Source organism: Brugia malayi (genome assembly GCF_000002995.4).
Source record: "Brugia malayi strain FR3 genome assembly, contig: Bm_v4_Chr3_scaffold_001, whole genome shotgun sequence".
In the NCBI taxonomy this organism is placed as follows: Eukaryota; Metazoa; Nematoda; class Chromadorea; order Rhabditida; family Onchocercidae; genus Brugia; species Brugia malayi.
Window position 1 is genome coordinate 3067422 of NW_025062477.1, and position 24681 is coordinate 3092102.

General features: G+C 27.8%; 4 protein-coding genes across 4 annotated transcripts; 2 read left to right on the plus strand and 2 right to left on the minus strand.

Annotated features, from left to right (window-relative positions):
• Positions 1-917: 917 nt before the first annotated feature.
• Bm11111 (Uncharacterized protein) lies at positions 918-2528 on the plus strand (the record flags this gene model as incomplete). Its single annotated transcript, XM_043079842.1, has 5 exons — positions 918-1043; positions 1338-1492; positions 1561-1795; positions 2145-2195; positions 2391-2528. The coding sequence occupies 5 exons, from the start codon at positions 918-920 to the stop codon at positions 2526-2528; spliced, it is 705 nt and encodes a 234-aa protein (XP_042935776.1).
• Positions 2529-4597: 2069 nt separating this feature from the next.
• Positions 4598-6941, minus strand: Bm8254 (Uncharacterized protein; the record flags this gene model as incomplete). The annotated part of the gene is made up of 5 exons (XM_043079843.1): positions 4598-4746; positions 4952-5215; positions 6223-6362; positions 6573-6707; positions 6793-6941. 5 exons carry the CDS (start codon positions 6939-6941, stop codon positions 4598-4600), a joined length of 837 nt encoding a protein of 278 aa, XP_042935777.1.
• Positions 6942-15962: 9021 nt separating this feature from the next.
• Bm17611 (Uncharacterized protein) lies at positions 15963-18112 on the plus strand (the record flags this gene model as incomplete). Its single annotated transcript, XM_043079844.1, has 2 exons — positions 15963-16048; positions 18016-18112. The coding sequence occupies 2 exons, from the start codon at positions 15963-15965 to the stop codon at positions 18110-18112; spliced, it is 183 nt and encodes a 60-aa protein (XP_042935778.1).
• A 169-nt stretch (positions 18113-18281) lies between these two features.
• Positions 18282-23490, minus strand: Bm17612 (Uncharacterized protein; the record flags this gene model as incomplete). The annotated part of the gene is made up of 9 exons (XM_043079845.1): positions 18282-18435; positions 18531-18612; positions 18796-18971; positions 19098-19372; positions 19483-19603; positions 22164-22329; positions 22651-22692; positions 22894-22999; positions 23437-23490. The coding sequence occupies 9 exons, from the start codon at positions 23488-23490 to the stop codon at positions 18282-18284; spliced, it is 1176 nt and encodes a 391-aa protein (XP_042935779.1).
• Between the last annotated feature and the right edge of the window lie 1191 nt (positions 23491-24681).

Genomic DNA, 24681 nt, shown 5'->3' on the forward strand with positions numbered 1-24681 from the left:
AGTAATACTCTCTCGCGCTCGGAGAATATATGCAAATATCTTATCTTACTTAATTTGCACGAAAACTCGGTGTATACCATTCAACCCATTTGCCCTTCACAGGGAATATCATTTGATCATATTCTCGATCTCTCTAACACATCCCAATCTGATGTCAGTCGTCATACTACGCTGGTTGCCATCATCTTCACGTCCATGGTTCTTATGTATCCTTTTTTTATTTATTATTAAGTTATGGTTGTATTAAGATTCTTTTTGTTTCGATTACATGCCTGAATATCATTTGGTTATTCCAACGAATCGTTTTTTTTTTTTTTTTTTTTGAGGTATGTTGTTGAATAAAAATGCATTGATTCAAGCTAATCAGCCATTTATTGTTTTTAATTGCTATTAACAGAATTAGCAATTTCTTATTGTTGTGATACCAATTCATTTGAATCATTTTGCAGTAATTATGTATTACCACTTTTCATCGTTAGTTATTAATATATATTAATTCTGTTTGATTTCTGTTTTGATTAAAAATTCTGCTATAATTGTTTGAAATTGTTGAAGTTAATAAAATGTTAATAGTGACACAATTTCACCACTTATATAATTTTTGGACTACACATAGGACTATGTCTAGTTATTAGGCTTCTGTTATGCTTGCTAATATGCATTCTACTAGACATCTGTGATTTTAAAAGTTTTTTAACGTGACTTTATAAATTTTGACTGCTTACGTAGCTGTGAGATCGACAGGAGACACAAATATTTTCAAATACTCACATATAGCGTGGTATATCAGTACTATATTCCCTCAAAAATTTTTACATTAACGTATCACTTTTGTTCAGCTGAACATGTCAACAGAAAATATTTTCTAAGCTAATATCTTCAAAGAATGATTGCTGGTTTAGAAGATATTTCGAAAGATGAAAGTGTCTGGTTTCGGTACACTGAAGAAGCTACGGTTTTTTGGTAGTTTTGATATGATGAGTACTTCTGCAAATTTTGGCTTAAATGTTTTTATTTCGCAGTTGAAGGAAATGTTATTTCAGGTAGCAAATTCAAGTTGCAAATTGCACCAAGCGGTCATAGCTTGCCACCAAAAGGTTATGACTCAGGTGTGAACTATTATCAGGCTCCATCAGGACACGGCAACGTTGTAGTCAATGAAAATAGTGAACGTTTACAACTTCTGAAACCATTCATTCAATCCTTGGGATGGGAAGGATCTTGAAAATATGTTAATATTAATTAAAGTAAGTTGCACAGAAGATTAATCCAGTTTTCATTTTAGAATTTCATTATCTTCATGATTTAATTTTTGCTCTTGGTATTTTAAAATTCAGGTAAAAGGAAAGTGTACAACAGACCATATCAGTGCTGCTGGACCCTGGTTGAAATTCCGTGGTCATTTGGATAATATTTCAAATAATCTATTCTTAACTGCTGTCAATGCGGAAAATGATGAAATGAACAAGGTAATTATAGTTGTTGAGTACTGGTTCGAAAAGGTTTGATAATTAAATTTTTCTTCAAAGATTTTTGTAAACCGACAACACTCAATTTCAGGACTTTATTTATTAGATTATGGGAAAGAATTTCTAATTATAAAGTTCGCAATCATTTGACGGGCAAGTATGATACGGCATCTCAAACGACACGTCACTATAAGTCGGATGGAGTAGCTTGGATAGCAGTGGGTGACGAAAACTATGGTGAAGGCTCATCTCGTGAACATGCAGCTTTAGAACCTAGACATTTCGGTGGACGTGCAATTATTGTAAAAACCTTTCTCGGATTCACGGTAAGTATTTTACATTTCAGTTCGCTGTAAATTTAATCTGGAAAGAAAATATTTAACTTATTTGGCTTTTGCATTATCAAGAACCTTTTGCTTCACCACAAATAATAAGATTTTTGAAACCTTATCGACCGCTTTTAATATAGTCACATAATACTTTAAAACGTATAATGATTGTTTCAAACTCCATTCAAATTTTGTTGTCTTTTTACTTTAAATTAGCTGAAGTATTTTGATTTAGTGGATCTTACATAGGAGGCAATAAATTCCTTATTAATTGATGTTGAATATATCAGGTGTTTTCAGTTTCTGAAAAGCGTTTGCTGATCCAAATGATTACAGTAAAGTTAAGCCAGACGACAAGATATCAATTGTTGGTTTGAATGATTTTGCACCTGGCAAGGTTAGAACAACCTTTTCTTGTAAATTCTTTATTCAACACTATTACTTTTGTGTTGTTTTATTTTAAGATATTAGTTCCTTATCAGGATGTGAAATTATACCTACATAACGTATGTGATTACGCATTAAAAAATTAGTTGACACTGTTGATGGTTCCATAAAAATTTCGAGTCTTGAAGATTTGGTTTTTTTTTAGCCATTAAAATGCATCTTGAAACACGTTGATGGTAAAAAGGAGGAGATCTGGCTGTCTCACAGTTTTAATGCGGCTCAAATCGAATGGTTTAAGGCTGGCTCAGCACTGAATCATATGAAAGCAATGAAGAAAAAGTGACTCATTTCATGTTTCTATGACAGGAAATAGAAATAAGATGAAGAGATTGGTGATTGCTCTGAATTTTAGCGAATGATTAAGTTATAACATTTGTCCGCATATTTAGTTCACTTTTGTACTAATTTTACTCCCAAAAATTTCTATCTCATCTTCATATTTTAGTATTTCCAAAACAAATAATGATTGTCCAAAGTGATCTTAATGCGAACGTTTATATCAGCTAGTTTCCGATGATATTTCCTTATTTATTGCATTTATTGGAAGAAATTAATTTTGGAAATCGACTTGATAAATTAGAGGGAGAAGACTTAATCGATATTACTTCTGAATTTTTCAGGATTGAGTGACTGGTATGTGTGTAAACATGAGATGTATCCCTTATTATATATTGTATATCTTAGTGATCCTCTGATTTTGTTCGATTTCGAATTCTTGTGATAAAATGTTCAAGTCAGTATTTAGTAGGATTCTTTTGTGCATGTTGATTGCAGTCATTTTGGATAGTTGGACGGTCTTGATACTTCCCGTTTTTGTTTGTAATGATTGTACTGTTCATAATTCCTCATGTACTTTAATAATAATCTTATTGATTTCAAGTTTCTTTTGATGTTTTTGCATTTCAACATTTCAGGAGCATCAAATACTGGAAGAGAATTTTCGGAAACACAAATTCTTGTGGATAGTTAATAGGTTTGGAATTAATAGTTCTCTAAACAAATTACGATATTACTTCTGAATTGAAAATTAGAGGTTAGAGGGAAAGAAAACTGAATCAAACTGAGTACAATTATCGTTTCTCATCCTAAATAATAACATACATATTAATTTATTTAAATGCATTTAAATGCGTGTTCGAAGTTATACTGAGGAGTTTTATTTATTATACAGTGATATACAGACAGCAAGCGAATCACAACAAATGTATATTGCTCGTTAGGTGGATAGCATCCAATATATTTAATTAATGAATAGCTAGCTATGTTCAGGGATGGAATTTAAATTCATTTATGGATTTTGATTTAAGAACAATCGAAGCATGGGTATAGCTAATAATATTTCCTTATTGTAGTCTGGGAGAACTCTTCAAAAATACTAAATTTTTCCAGCATTATGAATAAAATTATATGTGAGATTCAAAATTTTTATTAATAGTAGAGTAGAGAGTGTGTTAAATTACTTCAGATTAAGAAAGATATTTTGTTGTTTTGGAATAATATCACATTAAGAAATATTTGCCAATTCGTATTTCCTTACTTTTCATCGAGTTCAATCGAGTGGAAAAAAAAATGTATAATTAGGAACTAAGTAATTCATAACTTTAGCATAATTCTATTGATGTACCCTTATGCTAGCCATTTTCTGAGAAAAGTTTGATTCTGAGTTCATTGCACGAAAATGTAAACATAATTAATCTATTACACGTTCAAAAACAAGACAGCAGGCCTGAACTGAACAAAATCAAAATTTCACATCAGAAAATCACCAGTGGCATAAATGACCAGTTGGGAAAAAAAAAAAAAAAAAAAAAAAAAACCGCGCATGACTAATATATATGAAATTTTATAAGAACTAATCTTGCCTTTAATTTTTGCAGCTTTTCTTAGCGAAAAGTATACGAGATCAAAAGAGAATGGGAAGGGATGATTAAAATGAATGAAGAAGATGAAAAGTGATAAAATATTTGAAAGAAAAGATCTCAGACCGAAAGATTTGCCTTTATTACAAGATAATGATGAAATAATTTCCTCATAAATTCCTGAAATATTTTCCTAAATGAATGTGAATAAAATTAAAGTTTTGTAGCTTCTTATCCCAGTATGCATTATTATTCTGCTATAAATCTCATTTCTCTGACAAATTGACTAGAACTTTAAAAGTGGGAAATTTTTAATTCAATGTTCTTATTAAAAATTTTCCTTGTAATTTTATTCGCTTCAATTTATTAGTTTTGTCATTTTTTTTTTAAAAAAACTGAACTGCAATAAGTGACAATTTGAATTTTCTGTCCTATAGGAAAGAAATATTTTTTGCTTTTTCTTTTTAAAGTGTTATCAAATATCATTTTTTTATTAGAAAGGATGACTGTATTCAGCGATCGTTTCAAAGAACTTTCGACGTTCACTCACTGGAATAATCATTGAACGTCGTAATTCACTGGCTAAATAATTGGTTGTCATCTCACTTACTGGTATCGCTGGATTGCTATGGAATCGAACATCTTAAATTTGATTACATAATTCATTTGTTAACAATAAGTGATTACAGAATAACTGTTACAATATATAAAGTCGTAACCGTTAAGTTGGACAGTAAACATAGCAATTCTCCATTAAAAATTTAAGTTATATATTAATTTTTATGAGTTTTCCTCATCTGAATTCTATATTCCATTTGAATTTTATACTACTAATTTAGTTACTTACCATTACGTCTTGAAGTCATTTTTGATGTCACTTGACGATTTCTTCGAAATTTGACCCCTTGATCGGATGGAAGATGCCAAATCGATGAAACGACTGCTGTTGGTTGTGTTACTATGCTGTCGCTGTTGTTGAGTGATGGAAAACTGAGAGCTATCTGTTGTTGTTGTTGCTGTTGCTGCTGCTGAAGAGTTGGAAAGTGAGTTTGACGTGTTCGGTGTGTCACCGATTCCTCTCGTAATAACGGTACGTCGTCTACGCGTTCCTCTGCAACGAAAAAATATGAAAGTGATACTGTCAAAAGAGGTATTCCAAACATTTTGACACAAAAATGATAGCACTAGTTGTAACTTTATAGCATATTGTTGATAAGCTAAAAGGAATGAATCATTTGCTATAAAATTTTTACTAGTGCTATCCTTTCTGTCATCAAAATAATGAAAAAAGAAAGAAACTACTGAATTTTAACCAAAAAAAAACACAAAAATGTCATTTTACAAATCAATGCTGAAATGAAGGCATGAAGCAATTAGGCAGGAAAAGAAGGCTGATAGAAGGAATTGACAACAGCTAATAAAGTTCAGGCAACATGCTTTACTAATATAGAATTTAGAAATAACAAGCATGCATCACAGGATTGAAGAAGAATAATTATGTTACTGTCTATGATCACCATAACAAGGTAAATTTGAAAATTTCTTCAACGAAAAGAAAGATGATAGAAATTTTATTAGAAATATGGATATATTTTGAAAAATTTTACAATAAATTATTGGTGATCTTAAACTTAGTACTAGAAAAAATCAAATTGAGCCTAAAATGCCAAGCCAATTTCAAACATTTTTACACATACTAAAGCTTACCGATTTTGTCGTTTTGGCAGTTCTGCAAACAACTTAAATTTTGAATAGAATTTTTTGAAGATTTTAGTAATTTTCAAAAAACAACAAAAAAAAAAGGAATAAGTTTGAAGTGATACATTGACATGTATAAAATTACCAAGAAGCGAAGGATGATAATAATGCCAAAGGGCCCTTGCACTTGCAGCCAAAAAAGCCTTGAAAAGTGTGTAAGTAAATAAGTAAAAGTGAATTGTAGCAACCCAGTGATGGACTTCTATCTCATTAACAGATTAAAAGATGACCCCTATGGTTCAAGCTGATTACGATAAAAGGTCATATCATAACTTACATTCGTCAAATATATCTAAGTTATCCTAAGCTTAATTTGATCACTGTTACATTCACATAAAACATTAGAAAAAATGAACCTACCATATTTAACAGGAAGTTCTTCACCGGTCAAATCAGCAGTTCGACGTTCCAGAAATGCCACCGTCTGCCTCAGCTCTTCAATTATTATGTCTTTTTGCCGTAATTCACGATGCAAGCGTCTATTTTGGGTTTCTACATCACTAAAAATAAAAATTTCACATTAAAATACATTAAAATTTACAAATTTGAAAATTTTTTTTTTCGTCAAAAAAACACAAAAATCCTCTAAAATATTTGATAAATCTAGTTTTAATTGCCATAAATAATAAGAAAATTTTGCTGAAAAAAATGAGACAAAACAAATAAGAGGAAAAAAAAAACAAAAGAAAGCTTTAAAATATTTAAAATACTTCAACGATGACTGATTTTCTTTGTCGGCCAGCAATAAAGACATCTTCTCATCAAGCTGAGAATTCTCCAGACATTTTGCCGAGTATAATGCCGACAACTGAGCTAATTCTGTACTCATTTGCTCCAACATTTTACTGTAACAAGAAAATAGGCAAAAAAAAAAGAGTCAGATATATTGGAATAAAATATTTAAATAATCTTAATGAAAAGTACTCTCACCTCTGCCTTGTAGACTGTACATCGATTCTTGGTTCGGCAGAGATATTTGTTTGAGAAGAGCTTATATTATTACCACTAATACTACGAACTTTTTCATTAATATTTTTTAATTCAGCATCATGCGCACGCTGTACTGCATCCAAAGCCATCCTGCAATTTAATAAAGAAGATAATTTCAATATTAATTTAATATGAGAACAACGAAGCAAGAATCATATTAGAAATCAACAAGAAGAAAGACGAAAGAGAGAGAATTGTAGAATAAACCTTAAAATTTAAAAAGTCAGATTAACCTTGTTCAAATGCATTAATACTAGTATTTCAAATGCATTAATACTAGTAAAATAGATATTCCATTTTATGAAAAAATACACATACGCTTTTGTTTACTGATGTAAGAGGGTCTGTTGCTCTCAGAATTGCTAACCATGTCGGATCATAAGACAGATTTAGATTTAATAATTAAGTTTTAAACATTATTTCAGCATTAAAATTAATTAAATTTTTAAACAGTGACAGTTTTAAATCATTTTTGCAATTAAAAATAAATTTTAATTCAAATTTAAAATGTTAATATTGTTGCAATTAGTATTAGTAATTGTATATAGAATTTGAAAATAAGATCTAGTAATAGCAAATTTCAATTTATTTAGGTGTTTAAGCAACTAAAAAATATAACTTAATTTGAAAAAAGGCATAATTTGAACTTAATTGATTACTTTCTATGCTCTGTATGGGCACTGGTCACATTCGGTGAGGTCATTTTTCAACTTAAATAATGTTAATAAATAAGTTTTAAACATTATTTCAGCATTAAAATTAATTAAATTTTTAAACAGTGACATTTTTAAATCATTCTCGCAATTAAAAATAAATTTGAATTCAAATTTAAAATTCTAATAATAAGAAAATGCTGCAATTAGTATTAGTTATTGTATATAGAATTAGAAAATAAGTTCTAGTAATAGCAAATTTCAATATAATTAAGTGTTTAAACAACTAAATAATATAACTTAATTTGAAAAAAGACATAATTTGAACTTAATTGAATATTTTCTGTGCTCCTCTGTATGGGCACTGGTCACATTCGGTGTGGTCATTTTTCAACTTTAATAATTTTAATAATTGAGTTTTAAACATTATTTCAGCATTAAAATTAATTTTTTAAGTTCTTGTATTAACAATTTTCAATTTAATTAAGTGTCTAAACAGCAAAAAATATAATTTAAATTGAAAAAAGACATAATTTGAACTTAATTGATTATTTTCTATGCTCAGTAGGGGCAATGGTCACATTCGATGTGGTCATTTTTCAACTTAAATATTTTTAATAATTGAGTTTTAAACATTATTTCAGCATTAAAACTTATTAAATTTTTAAACAGTGATACTTTTAAATCATTCTCGCAATTAAAAATAAATTTGAATTCAAATTTAAAAATTTAATATTATGAATATGCCGCAATTTGTTTTAGTTTTTGTATATCGAACTAAAAAATAATTTCTGGTATCAGCAATTTTCAATTTAATTAAGTGTCTAAACAACTAAAAAATATAATTTAAATAGAAAAAAGACATAATTTGAACTTAATTGAATATTTTGTATGCTCTGCATGGGCACTGGTCACATTCGATGTGGTCATTTTTCAACTTAAATAATTTTAATAATTGAGTTTTAAACATTATTTCAGCATTAAAATTAATTTTTTAAGTTCTTGTATTAACAATTTTCAATTTAATTAAGTGTATAAACAACTAAATAATATAACTTAATTTGAAAAAAGTCATAATTTGAACTTAATTGATTACTTTCTATGCTCTGTATGGGCACTGGTCACATTCGGTGTGGTCATTTTTCACCTTAAATAATTTTAATAATTGAGTTTTAAACATTATTTCAGCATTAAAATTAATTTTTTAAGTTCTTGTATTAACAATTTTCAATTTAATTAAGTGTCTAAACAGCAAAAAATATAATTTAAATTGAAAAAAGACATAATTTGAACTTAATTGAATATTTTCTGTGCTCTGTATGGGCACTGGTCACATTCGGTGTGGTCATTTTTCAACTTAAATAATTTTAATAATTGAGTTTTAAACATTATTTCAGCATTAAAATTAATTAAATTTTTAAACAGTGATAGTTTTAAATCATTCTCACGATTAAAAGCAAATTTTATTTCAAATTTAAAATTTTAATAATAAAAAAATGTTGCAATTAGTATTAGTTATTGTATATAGAATTTGAAAATAAGTTGAAGTAATAGCAATTTTCAATTTAATTAAGTGTATAAACAACTAAAAAATATAATTTAAATTGAAAAAAGACATAATTTGAACTTAATTGATTATTTTCTATGCTCAGTAGGGGCAATGGTCACATTCGATGTGGTCATTTTTCAACTTAAATAATTTTAATAATTGAGTTTTAAACATTATTTCAGCATTAAAATTAATTTTTTAAGTTCTTGTATTAACAATTTTCAATTCAATTAAGTGTCTAAACAGCAAAAAATATAATTTAAATTGAAAAAAGACATAATTTGAACTTAATTGATTATTTTCTATTCTCTGTATGGGCACTGGTCACATTCGGTGTGGTCATTTTTCAACTTAAATAAATTTAATAAATGAGTTTTAAACATTATTTCAGCATTAAAATTAATTAAATTTTTAAACAGTGATAGTTTTAAATCACTTTCGCAATTAAAAAAAATTTGACTTCAAATTTAAAATTTTAATATTAAGAAAATGCCGCAATTTGTTTTGTTTTTGTATATTGAACTAAAAAATAATTTCCGGTATCAGCAAATTTGAATTTAATTAAGTGTCTAAACGACTAAAAAATATAATTTAATTTGAAAAAAGACATAATTTGAACTTAATTGAATATTTTCTATGCTCTGTATGGGCACTGGTCACATTCGATGTGGTCATTTTTCAACTTAAATAATTTTAATAATTGAGTTTTAAACATTATTTCAGCATTAAAATTAATTAAATTTTTAAACAGTTATAGTTTTAAATCATTCTCGCAATTAAAAATAAATTTTAATATTGAGAAAACGCAGCAATTTGTATTAGATTTTCTATAATGAACTAAAAAAGAATTTCTAATATTAGCAAATTTCAATTTATTTAGGTGATTAAACAACTAAAAAATATAATTTAATTTGAAAAAAGACATAATTTGAACTTAATTTAATATTTTCTGTGCTCTGTATGGGCACTGGTCACATTCGATGTGGTCATTTTTCAACTTAATAATTTTAATAATTGAGTTTTAAACATTATTTCAGCATTAAAATTAGTTTTTTAAGTTCTTGTATTAACAATTTTCAATTCAATTAAGTGTCTAAACAGCAAAAAATATAATTTAAATTGAAAAAAGACATAATTTGAACTTAATTGATTATTTTCTATGCTCAGTAGGGGCAATGGTCACATTCGATGTGGTCATTTTTCAACTTAAATAATTTTATTAATTATGCTTTAAACATTATTTCAGCATTAAAATTAATTAAATTTTTAAACAGTGATATTTTTAAATCATTCTCGCATTTAAAAATAAATTTTAATTCAAATTAAAAACGTTAATATTAAAAATATGTTCCAATTTGTATTAGATTTTGTATATTGAACTAAAAAATAAGTTCTAGTAATAGCAAATTTCAATTTAATTAAGTGTATAAACAACTAAATAATATAACTTAATTTGAAAAAAGACATAATTTGAACTTAATTGATTATTTCTATGCTCTGTATGGGCACTGGTCACATTCGGTGTGGTCATTTTTCAACTTAAATAATTTTAATAATTGAGTTTTAAACATTATTTCAGCATTAAAATTATTTAAATTTTTAAACAGTGATAGATTTAAATCATTCTCGCAATTAAAAATATATTTTAATTCAAATTTAAAATTTTAATATTAAAAAAATGTTGCAATTTGTATTAGATTTTGTATATTGAACTAAAAAATAAGTTCTTGTATTAGCAATTTTCAATTTAATTAAGTGTCTAAACAACTAAAAAATATAATTTAATTTGAAAAAAGACATAATTTGAACTTAATTGATTATTTTCTATCTCTGTATGGGCACTGGTCACATTCGGTGTGGTCATTTTTCAACTTAAATAATTTTAATAATTGAGTTTTAAACATTATTTCAGCATTAAAATTAATTAAATTTTTAAACAGTGATAGTTTCAAACATTGCATAAGCTAACAGTTGCAAAAGTCTTCAAAAATAACAGAGCTTAAAATTTTTGGACAAAAAAGAAAGATGAAATTAATTTCAACGTATAATCAGAATATGTCCGATTATATCGCATTGCATTGTATCATTCGTATATTCTAAATAAATAATTTTGCTTTCAGAATTTCATTTATACTAAAATAATTTTTATAATACAGCGAAATATTTCATTAATTAAAAATTTATTCATTCTGTAAAAGTTTAATTCCAGAGATTATTTGCAAAATATTATCACAGATGCACTAATTAATTAATTAATTAATTCTTCAATACGCTGTCGATTACAATGATCGCAGATAATTCTTTGAAATGAATGTTTTAAATATTTCAGTTATTCCATCTTCCATTATTTATACTACAGTACAAATTTTATGGTAAATAAAATTATTGCAATGAGGAAGTGTGAATGATTTGCAACGTTTAATTTAACAATGTAGAATTAAAAATTCATAATGATTTATAATTTTTCATAAATTTTATTTTAAATTCAGTGGAAGAATTCTTTCTACTAAATGAAGTTTGTAAAAACGTTTATCAACTATTTATCAACTAATTTGTAAAAACGTTTATCAACAATCATTTCTATAAAAAGGTTCTAAATTTGCCATAAAATAATAGGTATAAGAAAAGAATTATAATTGTCATTTAAATTCATCCAGAAAAAACAAGAAAATTGAATTATGAAATTAAATCGAATTGTTGAAAAAGGAGAATAATTTTAGATTGTTTCATTTAATTTTATTATGTGATCGGATGAATAAAATACAGAAAGTATTTTCTCTAAAATTAAATGAAACAATCTATACAAATGGTTAGCCAAGTAATCAAATAGAAACAATGCAAATATGTCAAATGAGCCAAATGTTGAGCCACGAAGAAAAAAAAAAGTTATATCGAATAAAATTTCAAATTTCTTAAACTTGATTTTCATTTTCAATTTTTTTTACACCGTGACTGGTAATTTGATATTGGTACATTTTAGATAGTTGGCATTTATTGGCCAGCAAAAAAAAAAAGAAAAAAAAATTGAGCAGAGCAGTTCAACTATAAACTCTATACAATACGTACCAATAGCTCTAAAAAATTCCATAAACTAATTTAGGATAAAATTCTCTGAGATTTCCCACATTTATCATTATAATAAAACCGGATCAAAGTACTTTCTGAAACGATACAATCAAGCTAATTAATCCGGATTTCCTTGTCGAGCAATGACTTTCGACAAGAGAATACAAATATGCACTAATAGTACCAAAAGCAGCATTTATACTTCTCAAAATACCTAACCATCATGCTGATAAGTCTTGTGTTTTTGCATAAGCAACGGTTATCCGAAAAAAAAAAAAAAAATGACAAAAAATGCTATTTTTATTTCATAATTTTAATCATTCTATGTCTATAAATTATTGTTATTATTTCATTTCATTTTTTTTTTCGAATAATTTTAAAAACTTCCAAAGCATATCAACAAATAAAAGTAGAAATTGATTTTATTAATTGTATTTAGCAAAATTTCTCGAAAGAAAAAGAGTACGCCATCAAATCTAAGCACAGTCATATACAATTAAGTAAAATAATATAGGCCATTTGACAATTGTATGTTGTACGAAAACTTGAATATTTCCTGCAAGATTCAATCTTTCTTGTTTATCTGAAAAATTTCAAAGTCTCAAATTAGTTCAAATAAAAATTAAACATTAAACAAATGTTGTTTGTTTCGTTTAGAAAAAAAAATGCTGCTTAATTAAGTAGTTAATTTTTTCAATAACTTAGATAGGATTATGAAAAAGGAAAGATGTTGTTGTTGTTATACTGAAAAAAATAAAAAAGAATAGCTTTGGGAAGAAAAAACATTCAAACAAATTGATCATTGATTGAATTAATTAATCTTTTCTTTATTAATTATTCACTCATCATAATTCTTTCACTTATACATCCTATCAAATCTCTCTTCTCTCTCTCTCGCGATATGTCTTAATTAGCCATATCTTATCACTAATCACTAAATCATACTGGATGATAATTTTTATTTCTTTTTGCCATTAATTATTGCAAAATGCATAAAAACAGTGATAAAAGATTAATAAGTAATTTGGTATTACTAAATACAATTAATAAAACCAATTTGTATTCTCAAATTTTGCTAATTTCTTCACTCGAATACAAACTTTTACTTGCTTACTCGAATACAAACTATTCAATTCATCAATGATCATTGAATTTGTTAATTTCTGTAACTTCTTTCTATTCATAAATATTCGCTGTGAATAATTTTCATTTTTGAAAGTACTAATATGAACCAAATTGATAATAATTGTGATGATTAAGTCTCCTGACGCACAGGTGGCACGTTTGATTTCACGTTGCTGATCAATAAATGAAGGTCACATTCAGGTTACTTTTGCAGATTTGCAGATTGCTCTCTTCCTTATAAAATTGATTTAATCAGCAAAATCATTTCATCACATCTATCTATTTGACATATAAATTAATTTTAAAAATCATTCCTTAGGAAATAATTTTTTTTTTTTTCTGCTTCATAATTTCTAGTATTTATTTTATCACTCATTTCAGAAAATACTTAAAGTAACTTACTTTCAGTTAATCAGAAGAAATAATTGATGTTATTGCAATAAGGTCATGTGACACGATCATGTTAAACCCCGTTTCACTCTTGATAGCTATAAAAATCCCTTGCTGCTTTGCCTCTAAAATTCTTCTTTTTTAAAACATTCAAACAATAGATATGGAGTAATTTAACAAATAAAATAAGGATAGATCTAAAATCTAAAAGTCAAACTACGTATCTCACATGATTCGATTGGAATGATTTATTTCACATTTCTTAAGTTAGACCAATCAACATTAATTCATTTCAAGCAATTAATAAATACTATCGGCAGTGAAGTTTTAAATGGAATAATCACTAATAATTTAAATATTCTTTTAACCTAATTTACTTTTGTTGACATTGAGGAGCGCTACTGGTTCACCAAACATCATCACTATGTTTCATTATGCAACTTGCTTCACTGAAATTTAACGTGGATTCAATTAATTAAAATCAGCATTTCAATAATTAACCAATTTTAATTCACTTTGTTCCACTTAATTAGTGTGTACCTCTTTTGAGGACTGTTAATGTCTTCAAGTCAATGCTAAGGTTTAAAAAGTTCAATTTCATATTTAAGTTCAATTTTTTAAAATTCTTACAACTAGTAATTTTGCTTTTTTTATTATTTTTTAAAATCAAAATTTACTTTCATTAATAATTGCTAATAAATAAATTTACCAGGAGAGAATGACAAATCTCTTTTAGCAAGTTCGGATACTGCACAGTAAACTCTGACGATAACATATACTTCCATAAATACTGATAACAAATTCCATACTGCAAACAACTAGTCGAATTGATAATATCAGTTATAAATAAAAAAGCATGCAATTAATAAGTGGTAAAGCTAAGAGAAAGCATGCAATAAGTGAAAGTAAATGTAGAAGTAGTCTAAAAAAAATGCATGCATTAATATTGACAAAAACGAACTAAGTAGTTAAAAAGAAAGTGATCAAAGTTAACAAAAAAGCATGCTTTAATATTAACAAAAATGAACTAAATAGTTAAAAAAGAAAGGTCATCAAAGTGGATAAGAAGCATGCAGTGAGTAAAGTTAGCCAAAATTCATGCAAAAATAAAATTAATAAAAAAGCATGCAAAGTAAAAAAAAGGTAATCAAAGTGAATGAGCATGCAATTAATAAACATTAAAATTAACAAAAAAGCACGCAATTAATAAACATTAAAATTAACAAAAAAGCATACAATTAATAAATAGTAAAGTTAACAATAAGCATTCAGTAAGTAAAAAAAAAAAAAAAAAAAAAAAAAAAAAAAAAAAAAAAAAAAAAAAAGGTAATCAAAGTGAATGAGCATGCAATTAATAAACATTAAAATTAACAAAAAAGCACGCAATTAATAAACATTAAAATTAACAAAAAAGCATACAATTAATAAATAGTAAAGTTAACAATAAGCATTCAGTAAGTAAAGTTAGCCAAAATTCATGCAAAAACAAAATGAATAAAAAAGCATGGAATTAATAAAAAAATATGCAAAGCAAAAAAAAAGAGGTAATCAAAGTGAATAAGCATGCAATTAATAAAAATTAAAAACAACAAAAAAGCATGCAATTAATAAATAGTAAAGTTAACAGAAAGCATGCGGTGAGTAAAGTTGGTCAAAATTCATGCAAAAAAATAATTAATAAAAAAGCATAGAAATAATAAACATTGAAATTAACAAAAAAGCATGCAATTGATAAATAGTAAAGTTAACAGAAAGCATGCAGTAAGTAATGTTAGCCAAAATTCATGCAAAAATAAAATAAATGAAAAGCATGCAAAGTAAAAAAAAAGGTAATCAAAGTGAATAAGCATGCAGTTAATAAACATTAAAATTAACAAAAAGCATGCAGTTAATAAACATTAAAATTAACAAAAAAGCATGCAATTAATAAATAGTAAAGTTAACAGAAAGCATGCAGTAAGTAAAGTTAGCCAAAATTCATGCAAAAACAAAGTTAATAAAAAGGCATGGAACTAATAAACATTAAAATTAACAAAAAAGCATGCAATTAATAAATAGTAAAATTTAACAGAAAGCATGCAGTAAGTAAAGTTAGCCAAAATTCATGCAAAAACAAAATTAATAAAAAAGCATGCAATGTAAAAAAAAAGGTAATCAAAGTGAATAAGCATGCAATTAATAAACATTAAAATTAACAAAAAGCTATGCAATTAATAGATAGTAAAGTTAACAGAAAGCATGCAGTAAGTAAAGTTAGCCAAAATTCATGCAAAAACAAAATTAATAAAAAAGCATGCAGTTAATAAACATTAAAATTAACAAAAAGCATGCAAAGTAAAAAAAAAAAGGTGATCAAAGTGAATAAGCATGCAGTTAATACAACAACAAAAAAAGAAATTATTAATATAAGCTAGTAAGATACTATTACATAATTTTAATTAACTAAAAAAAGCATGCAATTAGTAAAACTACAAGGAGTGTAAATCACTATCTTAGTAAAATATAAAGTATTATACAGTAAAAAGTTAGCGAAAAGCATGCATTAAGTACAAGTGAGGAATAAATGCGAAAAGGAAGGTAAGAAAAAACTAAAACAGAACCTATAAAAAATGAATGGGGGCATCTAAAACTACAATAAAATTTATAAAAAAATATGTTACTAGTTAAAACTAAAGAAATGCGGCATGCTTTTTAATAATAAATCCAAAATTATAATTAGAGATTTAAAAATCTAAAAATTCAAAAACAATTCCAGTAAGTAATTAAAAAAAAAAAACAAAATTAAAGCAAATAATTCAACCTTTAAATAAACCTCCCAAAAGTCGACAATTCAGACTAATTTCAATAATTTTCAAGATAATTCAAAAATTAAAAAGCCAAAAAGGGAATAGAAAATTGAGGAAATGAAAAAGATTATAAAAAAACACAAATATTTAAAAATTTAAAAAAATCAGAAAAAAAACTAAAATTTAAATAACTCAGAAATTTTCAAAACTCAACTAGAACAAAAAATATATCCCTAGAAAAGTTTCAAAATTTCTTAAAAATCTCAGACTCTACTAATTTTAAAAATATTCAATTAGTAATAAAAGATATCTAGAATACAAAAGCCAATTCAAAAAGCTTCACGATTTACGAATTTAAAATTTCTTTCAGAATTTCAAATGTTCCAAAATTTTCCTCACATACTAACTCATAAGTTACATCGAGGGTAGGTATAACTCTACCTATACCTACTCTCGATCTCTTCTACCACAAAATAACTTATTGGGTACCAAATGGCAATTCAACAAAAAAAATTAAACCTAGAAATTATCAAATTATTCAATGATACCACTATTTTCTAATTCGATAATTCAAAAAATCAGGTTAAATGTAGGAAATAGCTTCAAAATTACTCAGTTCCAAAAAAATATGTTTAAATGTAAAATATTGCCATTTACTATCTAATATCTAATATGATATTAAAATATTCTAACAAGACAAAATAAACAATCATGATATTAGTAAACATAACCAACAAACTTATTACAAGAAACGCAAAATCAAATATGCACAATAATACGCATAATAAATTAGATGAAAAATGAAAAAAATAACAGAAAAATTAACAGAAAAGAATTAGATAACACTAAAATAAAAATGAAAACATACGTAGTAAAAAAGTATTAAAAATTACAGGTAAATTAATGTAAAATGTGAAAAATGGAAAAAAAAATCCATAGATTATTTCAAAAAAAAAAAGAAACAAAATCATTAGTAATAACTATAAAATTATTAAAAACATCAAAAATTTCATAATAATAGTTAAATTAGAAACAATAAAATAGAACAATAAACTTTTAAAAAAGTTAGTTGCCCAGAGAGGGCAAAAAAAAAAAAAAAAATACAACAAAACACAACAAAAAACTGATAAAGAAAAAACAACTGAATTCAATCAAGTTTGATCTAAAGTAGCTATTTTCGAATTTTGTTCGCGAAAAAGAAATCCCTTTCACAAACTTTTTGATTCTCAAATACGACCACAAACAATTAATATTAACATATGCTAGTATGAAATGAATGAACTTTATGACTCATTTTTTCACTATTTTTTTTTTTTTCACAAAATTCACAATTTCTGATCAAACTCTGAATTCAGTTGTTTTTACATTGTAAATTATAAAAACAAAATTTTTTCACTAATTTTTTTTTATATTTTATTTTTTTTTTTAATTTTTTTAATTTTGTTAATTTTTTTTTAATTTTTTTGATTTTTTTTGTTTTTTTTTATTTTTTTTTTCATTTTTTTGTTTTTTTTTTATTTTTTTTCATTTTTTTGTTTTTTTTATTTTTTTTTGATTTTTTTTATTTTTTTAAATTTTTTTCATTTTTTTTTAGCGCAATACTAACCTGCTTCGGGCAGAAGACTGGAGAGCTGGGACAGGCAGTAGCAGGTCAGCCGCGTGAGGAGGGCCGGATGTTATCACTGGCCTGAAAGAAAAATTGCTGGTTAGAAAAACTATGAAATCCACTTTCTGAATGTTTTGTTTTCTGTACATTCGAATTTTTATTTCCTTTTCAATTTCAAATTTCATTTCTTAGATATTAATAATTTCTCACCTGGAATGAAGAGGTGGTTGGCATCCTCTTCTCTCCCCACTAAGTCAAGTCTGCGGCGCTTGACCTGCCTTTCGTTGATCACGGCCGCACACGCTCTCGGGCACCAATCGAGAGCGTGAACTTCTGTCGCCGCTCTCTTTTGCGCGGCCGTGAATCCGGGTGGCAGCAGGAGGTAATGGCCACAACGAGCGCAAAAACCTGAAATATTCATAATGAATTAGTCCGCCAACATTTAGATAAATCAAATATGCTAATGTTTTTAAAAACTAATTGCAAATTCCGCTTAGAAGTACTTACCATCCTGCTTATGCATTCTCGAGGCGTGAATACGCCACCCTTTCAATGTAGCAAACTGCCTGCCGCAGATACCACACACTGAAAATAGAAGTGATTAGAAGATAGTAAAGAAGTACAAACTGTTTTTTAAAGCATCGATAACATTGTAACATTTCACTCATAAATATGATTTTGTCAGTAAAAGATTAAAGTATGATTATATTCCTTTAAAATATTACAAACATAAAATCATCTTCTAACGTTATTAAAATTATAAATTACCGATGTTCCTCTCTTCATTCGCTTGAACCACCGTGTATGGTTCTGCTTGCGGCACTAGCAACTCCCGTCGGAGCTGCTCCGGAAGATCCCCTAAATCAGCGGGGTGGAATTCTTCCGGTGCTGCCGCAACCGATGTATGCGTCGCCAGAACCGGAATATTAATCGTCCTCGTCCTTCTGAAATAGTTTCAAATTTGGTTTAAATTATTCAGCAGATAAAATTAACAAAAAGTTAGCAATTGTTCTAGTTATTACTTTGTTTACTACATGGTTACTACATTTATTTCAGATATCAAAGCTTACAGGACGAGTTCGCGAACCGATTCGACCGGTTCTGCGACGGCATTTGGTGCCACCGGTGCCTCAGTTTCTTCATCGCTTTCCGGCAGAGGAGCCCACTCTGCTTCCGTTGGCCAATTCTCGGCCTCATCAGCATCATTAGTTTCAGGCAGAGGGGCCCACTCTGCCTCTTCTTCGTAAAATGCCTGCTCCTGAGGCACCGGTTCTTCTCCATCCTGCCCTTCGACCTCCGACCTCCTCTCCGTATCCTCCAAGCAGGTTAGGAGCAGGTCTTCAATCTGAAAAGACCACATTTTAAGAAAGTACTTTCTATAACTCTTCATATAAATTAGAAGTATAACTCTTTCTATAATCCTTAATTGATGACAAAAAAGAAAAATGAATTTACCTGCTCCCTTTCGCGCATATATTCCTGTAATGCACGGAGCATTACAGGTTCTCGTTCTAGATATACCAGAACATCGGAAATAGTCCGATGTTCTGGATTTTGGGCGACACGCGAGCCCACCCTATAAAATCATCAAATTAATCAGATGCAAATTGATGATAAAACAACGCCAAATTATGCGTTCCAATTATATTAAAATTGATCACAATACTACTTATATCAATCATCAAATACCTTGCAATTTTTCTTTAACGCAATTCTAATTTAAGAAAAAAAAATTGAAAAAATAATTTATAAAAACATTTCCTACTTAAGTAATATTTCCTATTGAAGGGATATATGCAAATATCTACTTACTTTCTTTTGATGCACTCGATAAACGGCGCTATAAATCTCAGCATGTCGCACAAAAATTGATATTTTTCCTGAAATTAATTTCTCGATTATATTTTGGAAAATTTCGCACAATTTCATCTTTTTTAAGTCATCAAATACCCTACAATTTTTTTTTTAACCCAGTTCCAATTTAAGAAAAAAAAAAAGTTGAAAAAATCATTTATGAGAATCATTTAAAACATTTCCTACTGAAGTAATACTCTCTCGCGCTCGGAGAATATATGCAAATATCTTATCTTACTTAATTTGCACGAAAACTCGGTGTATACCATTCAACCCATTTGCCCTTCACAGGGAATATCATTTGATCATATTCTCGATCTCTCTAGCACATCCCAATCTGATGTCAGTCGTCATACTATGCTGGTAGCCACCATCTTCACGTCCATGGTTCTTATGTATCCTTTTTTTATTTATTATTAAGTTATGGTTGTATTAAGATTCTTTTTGTTTCGATTACATGCCTGAATATCATTTGGTTATTCCAACGAATCGTTTTTTTTTTTTTTTTTTTTTTTGAGGTATGTTGTTGAATAAAAATGCATTGATTCAAGCTAATCAGCCATTTATTGTTTTTAATTGCTATTAACAGAATTAGCAATTTCTTATTGTTGTGATACCAATTCATTTGAATCATTTTGCAGTAATTATGTATTACCACTTTTCATCGTTAGTTATTAATATATATTAATTCTGTTTGATTTCTGTTTTGATTAAAAATTCTGCTATAATTGTTTGAAATTGTTGAAGTTAATAAAATGTTAATAGTGACACAATTTCACCACGTATATAATTTTTGGATTAGGCATCTATTATGCTTGCTAACATGCATTCTACTAGACATCTGTGATTTTAAAAGTTTTTTAACGTGACTTTATAAATTTTGACTGCTTACGTAGCTGTGAGATCGACAGGAGACGTTGAATGGTGAATGTTTTAGTTAAGAAAGAATTTCCAAAAATAATAGCAATTGTGTTTCTTAACGATATGCGTATAAAATTAATACTCCATATAACAATGGAAAGCTCATCTAAAGGAATCGCAAACTAATTTTCCAGGTTCAAATATTTCTGCCGCGTTCTCGCTTTCGAATTTGCTTTTACCGCGCGCACTCCCTAGCGAATTTCTATTTTTCCCACATTCTCCTAAGTATGTCTGTCACTCGCACTTATCACGAATTTCTATTTTTGCCCTCCCAAATTTCTATTTCTGCAAGCACAAAATATTATAGAGCAATATTATGATTCAATATTCTGAGGAAGAATTTTACTTGCCCAGTTTCTTTTTTTTTTTTTGATAGCTTTCTAAAAATTATCCTTCAGCTCTAATGAAATAATCGAATTTCCATTATTAATTGTTGTGGCGGTTATTATTTCATAACAGCCACAAACTATTTCTGTATTCTCATTTATATTTATTCAATTAAAAACAGACAGAATAATCTTGCAAATGCATTACAATATTTCACTACTACCATTATGATCCCAAGCAAAAATCATTTACATGAAAGTTGCATCATTTAAGACACATATGGAGTCTGAATACCTTTGACTAATTGGAAAAAATAAATAATACAGAGTGTCTCCTCAACTTTATAGAGCTACCGATGTTTTCTTGTTTCTCAAATATATTGCCTATACATTCGCAAAACTTCTACTCAAAAATGATATAAAATGTGATAGTGAAAAGTTACTAGAACTATAGTTTCACATCGATCACCGTTACTCTGTCAATTCTAGAAAAATTCCTTAATGGACATAAGACGATTACCTCCTTTACCTTCTTTGAAACTATCTTTTTGATACCCATAGAAAAAATAATACACACCAACATTAAGATGTTCAAGATACAAATGAAATCTATGAACAGGATGCGCTTGTAACGAGACAAATCATCTCAATGATTCCACATAACTTCTTTCTTCTAGTTCTTGTATGAAGGGCCTAAAATAGAAAAAATCATCCGAATAAAAGTATAATACAAATTTGAAATATTGACCTAGAAAGCGACTAAAAATGATAACAGAAGTGTTACAGTTACTCCGGATGCTTTTTTACAATGAAAGCTAAAATGATCACTAAAATATTTGTTTAAGCATTTAATTAATGTGAATAATATGCATACCCATGATTTCGTGATTAGTTGAAATCAAAATGGATACCCGGAAAAATTTTTTACCAGTAAAGTTTTCCGCAAAAAAACTTTTTTTTTTTCCGAATAACCCAGGAAAGCGACTGATTAAAAATTTCAATGTGAGTTTACAAAACTCACTCTGACATACAAACATTTTCGGTGAGCGGAAGTTATCACAGTCAGCAGCCATCCACTCTCCTGCGTAAGCTGCGTAAACACAATTTTTGTTGTCTGTTATATCCGGTTGTCCTGTACGCCAAAAGAAAAAATGTGTTCGAGTTCCATAGGTACTAGTATCCCAATACCAATCCCTCTTTCCTGCAGGAATATGCTACCAACTTTAATCTCGAAGTTTATATGAAATAAAACCAACTGATCCTAAGGTGATATTTTAGCCACGAACTCTCATCTACAATTCCATGCAATGTATTAAAAATAACAACCAGTCAAATAGAAGAGAAAATCGTAAGTTAAGAAGCAAAAAGGATTTGCTATATTCTCAACATTTACCGTTTTTTTTTTTTTTTTTTTTTTTTAAATTTGATGAATTTACTAAGCTTCTCTAAATCCTGAATAATGAATTATGGAAACTCTACAATCAAATGTTATAGAGTCGTAGTCACCGAAATAAAATTATACCTCTTCTCAATCCAAGCCAGAACGACTTCCCACCAGCAAGTCCTGTAAATAAATTTTTATTAAGGCCTAACAAACCTTCAATAAAAATGTTCAGTCAGTTATAAAATTTCAATAATGAAAAAATAGATTATTATCGAGTAGTTAACAATTCTCCCCTCAATTATGACTTTCAAATAAATTTTCATATAATTCAAAACATATATTTCTTTAAAGAAACAATAACAAATACTGGCTCAATCTTACCATAAGCTGTATGTGCCTCCTCCTTATTCCTAATTTTGACTATTTCACTATCCAATAAATTGCAAACTGTTCGGATTGCAAAACGAGGCATGAAGTTAGTAAAACCCTGAAACAGTACTACGTTAGTATGTCTGCAAATCCTACTATTTCAGACAAATTAAGACTCATTCATTCTATAAATAGACATAGAAAAATATTGAATGATAATAGGTTTAGTATTATATATAATATAACTATTCTTAAGTATGACGTATGCTGCATGCATTAATCTCCTTGCAAATCTTTCTGCTCTACAATGACACCTAGTCATGCATAATATCAGAATGTTCAAGAACTTTCGATGAGATAAACAATCTAAGGTTAACGCCAACCCAAAATGACGATATAAGGCCGAAATTGTAGCTAAATAGATGATTAAAAAAATATAAAAACGAACCGCGATATAGCAGTAGTCATGACGATAAACAAATGATGTTTGACATTTCTGACCTAAAACAAAAATCATCTAGATGATGACCAGATAAAGAAACAATTTAATAATACCAGATATTTTGCAGAATTGAATTGCAGTAAGTAGAAAGCAGGAACAGAAAACATTGCTTGAACAGCAGAACTATCCACAATATTTCTATTAAAAGGATAAGTTTATGTGAAAAAAGGTGCTTCCAAAGAATTTCAAAATGTTTGTAGAATAAAGTACAAAAATGAACGAAAGAAATAAAAGTTTCTTGGCACCAACCTAATTCAATACTAATTTTTAACTTTATCACTGAATTTTGAGCTAATTATACTCATCTAAATTAAGCTATAATTATATCTAATCAAAAACCGCATTTCATTCAAAGTGTAAAAATTAGCAATATTTTCAATAAATCTTTTACACAACTAATAATAATATCTGTTAAAAATGCTCCCTATTTAACAGTCAAAGAACTGACCTCTGTATGCAGTGGCATTATTCAGAACGGATGACCGAGACACTTTTTCTGAAATAAGAGAAAAAAATAAATAGGAGATCACCAACATTGTCTCATTTCATGTTTCTATGACAGGAAATAGAAATAAGATGAAGAGATTGGTGATTGCTCTGAATTTTAGCGAATGATTAAGTTACAACATTTGTCCGCATATTTAGTTCACTTTTGTACTAATTTTACTCCCAAAAATTTCTATCTCATCTTCATATTTTAGTATTTCCAAAACAAATAATGATTGTCCAAAGTGATCTTAATGCGAACGTTTATATCAGCTAGTTTCCGATGATATTTCCTTATTTATTGCATTTATTGGAAGAAATTAATTTTGGAAATCGACTTGATAAATTAGAGGGAGAAGATTTAATCGATATTACTTCTGAATTTTTCAGGATTGAGTGACTGGTATGTGTGTAAACATGAGATGTATCCCTTATTATATATTGTATATCTTAGTGATCCTCTGATTTTGTTCGATTTCGAATTCTTGTGATAAAATGTTCAAGTCAGTATTTAGTAGGATTCTTTTGTGCATGTTGATTGCAGTCATTTTGGATAGTTGGACGGTCTTGATACTTCCCGTTTTTGTTTGTAATGATTGTACTGTTCATAATTCCTCATGTACTTTAATAATAATCTCATTGATTTCAAGTTTTTTTTTGATGTTTTTGCATTTCAACATTTCAGGAGCATCAAATACTGGAAGAGAATTTTCGGAAACACAAATTCTTGTGGATAGTTAATAGATTTGGAATTAATAGTTCTCTAAACAAATTACGATATTACTTCTGAATTGAAAATTAGAGGTTAGAGG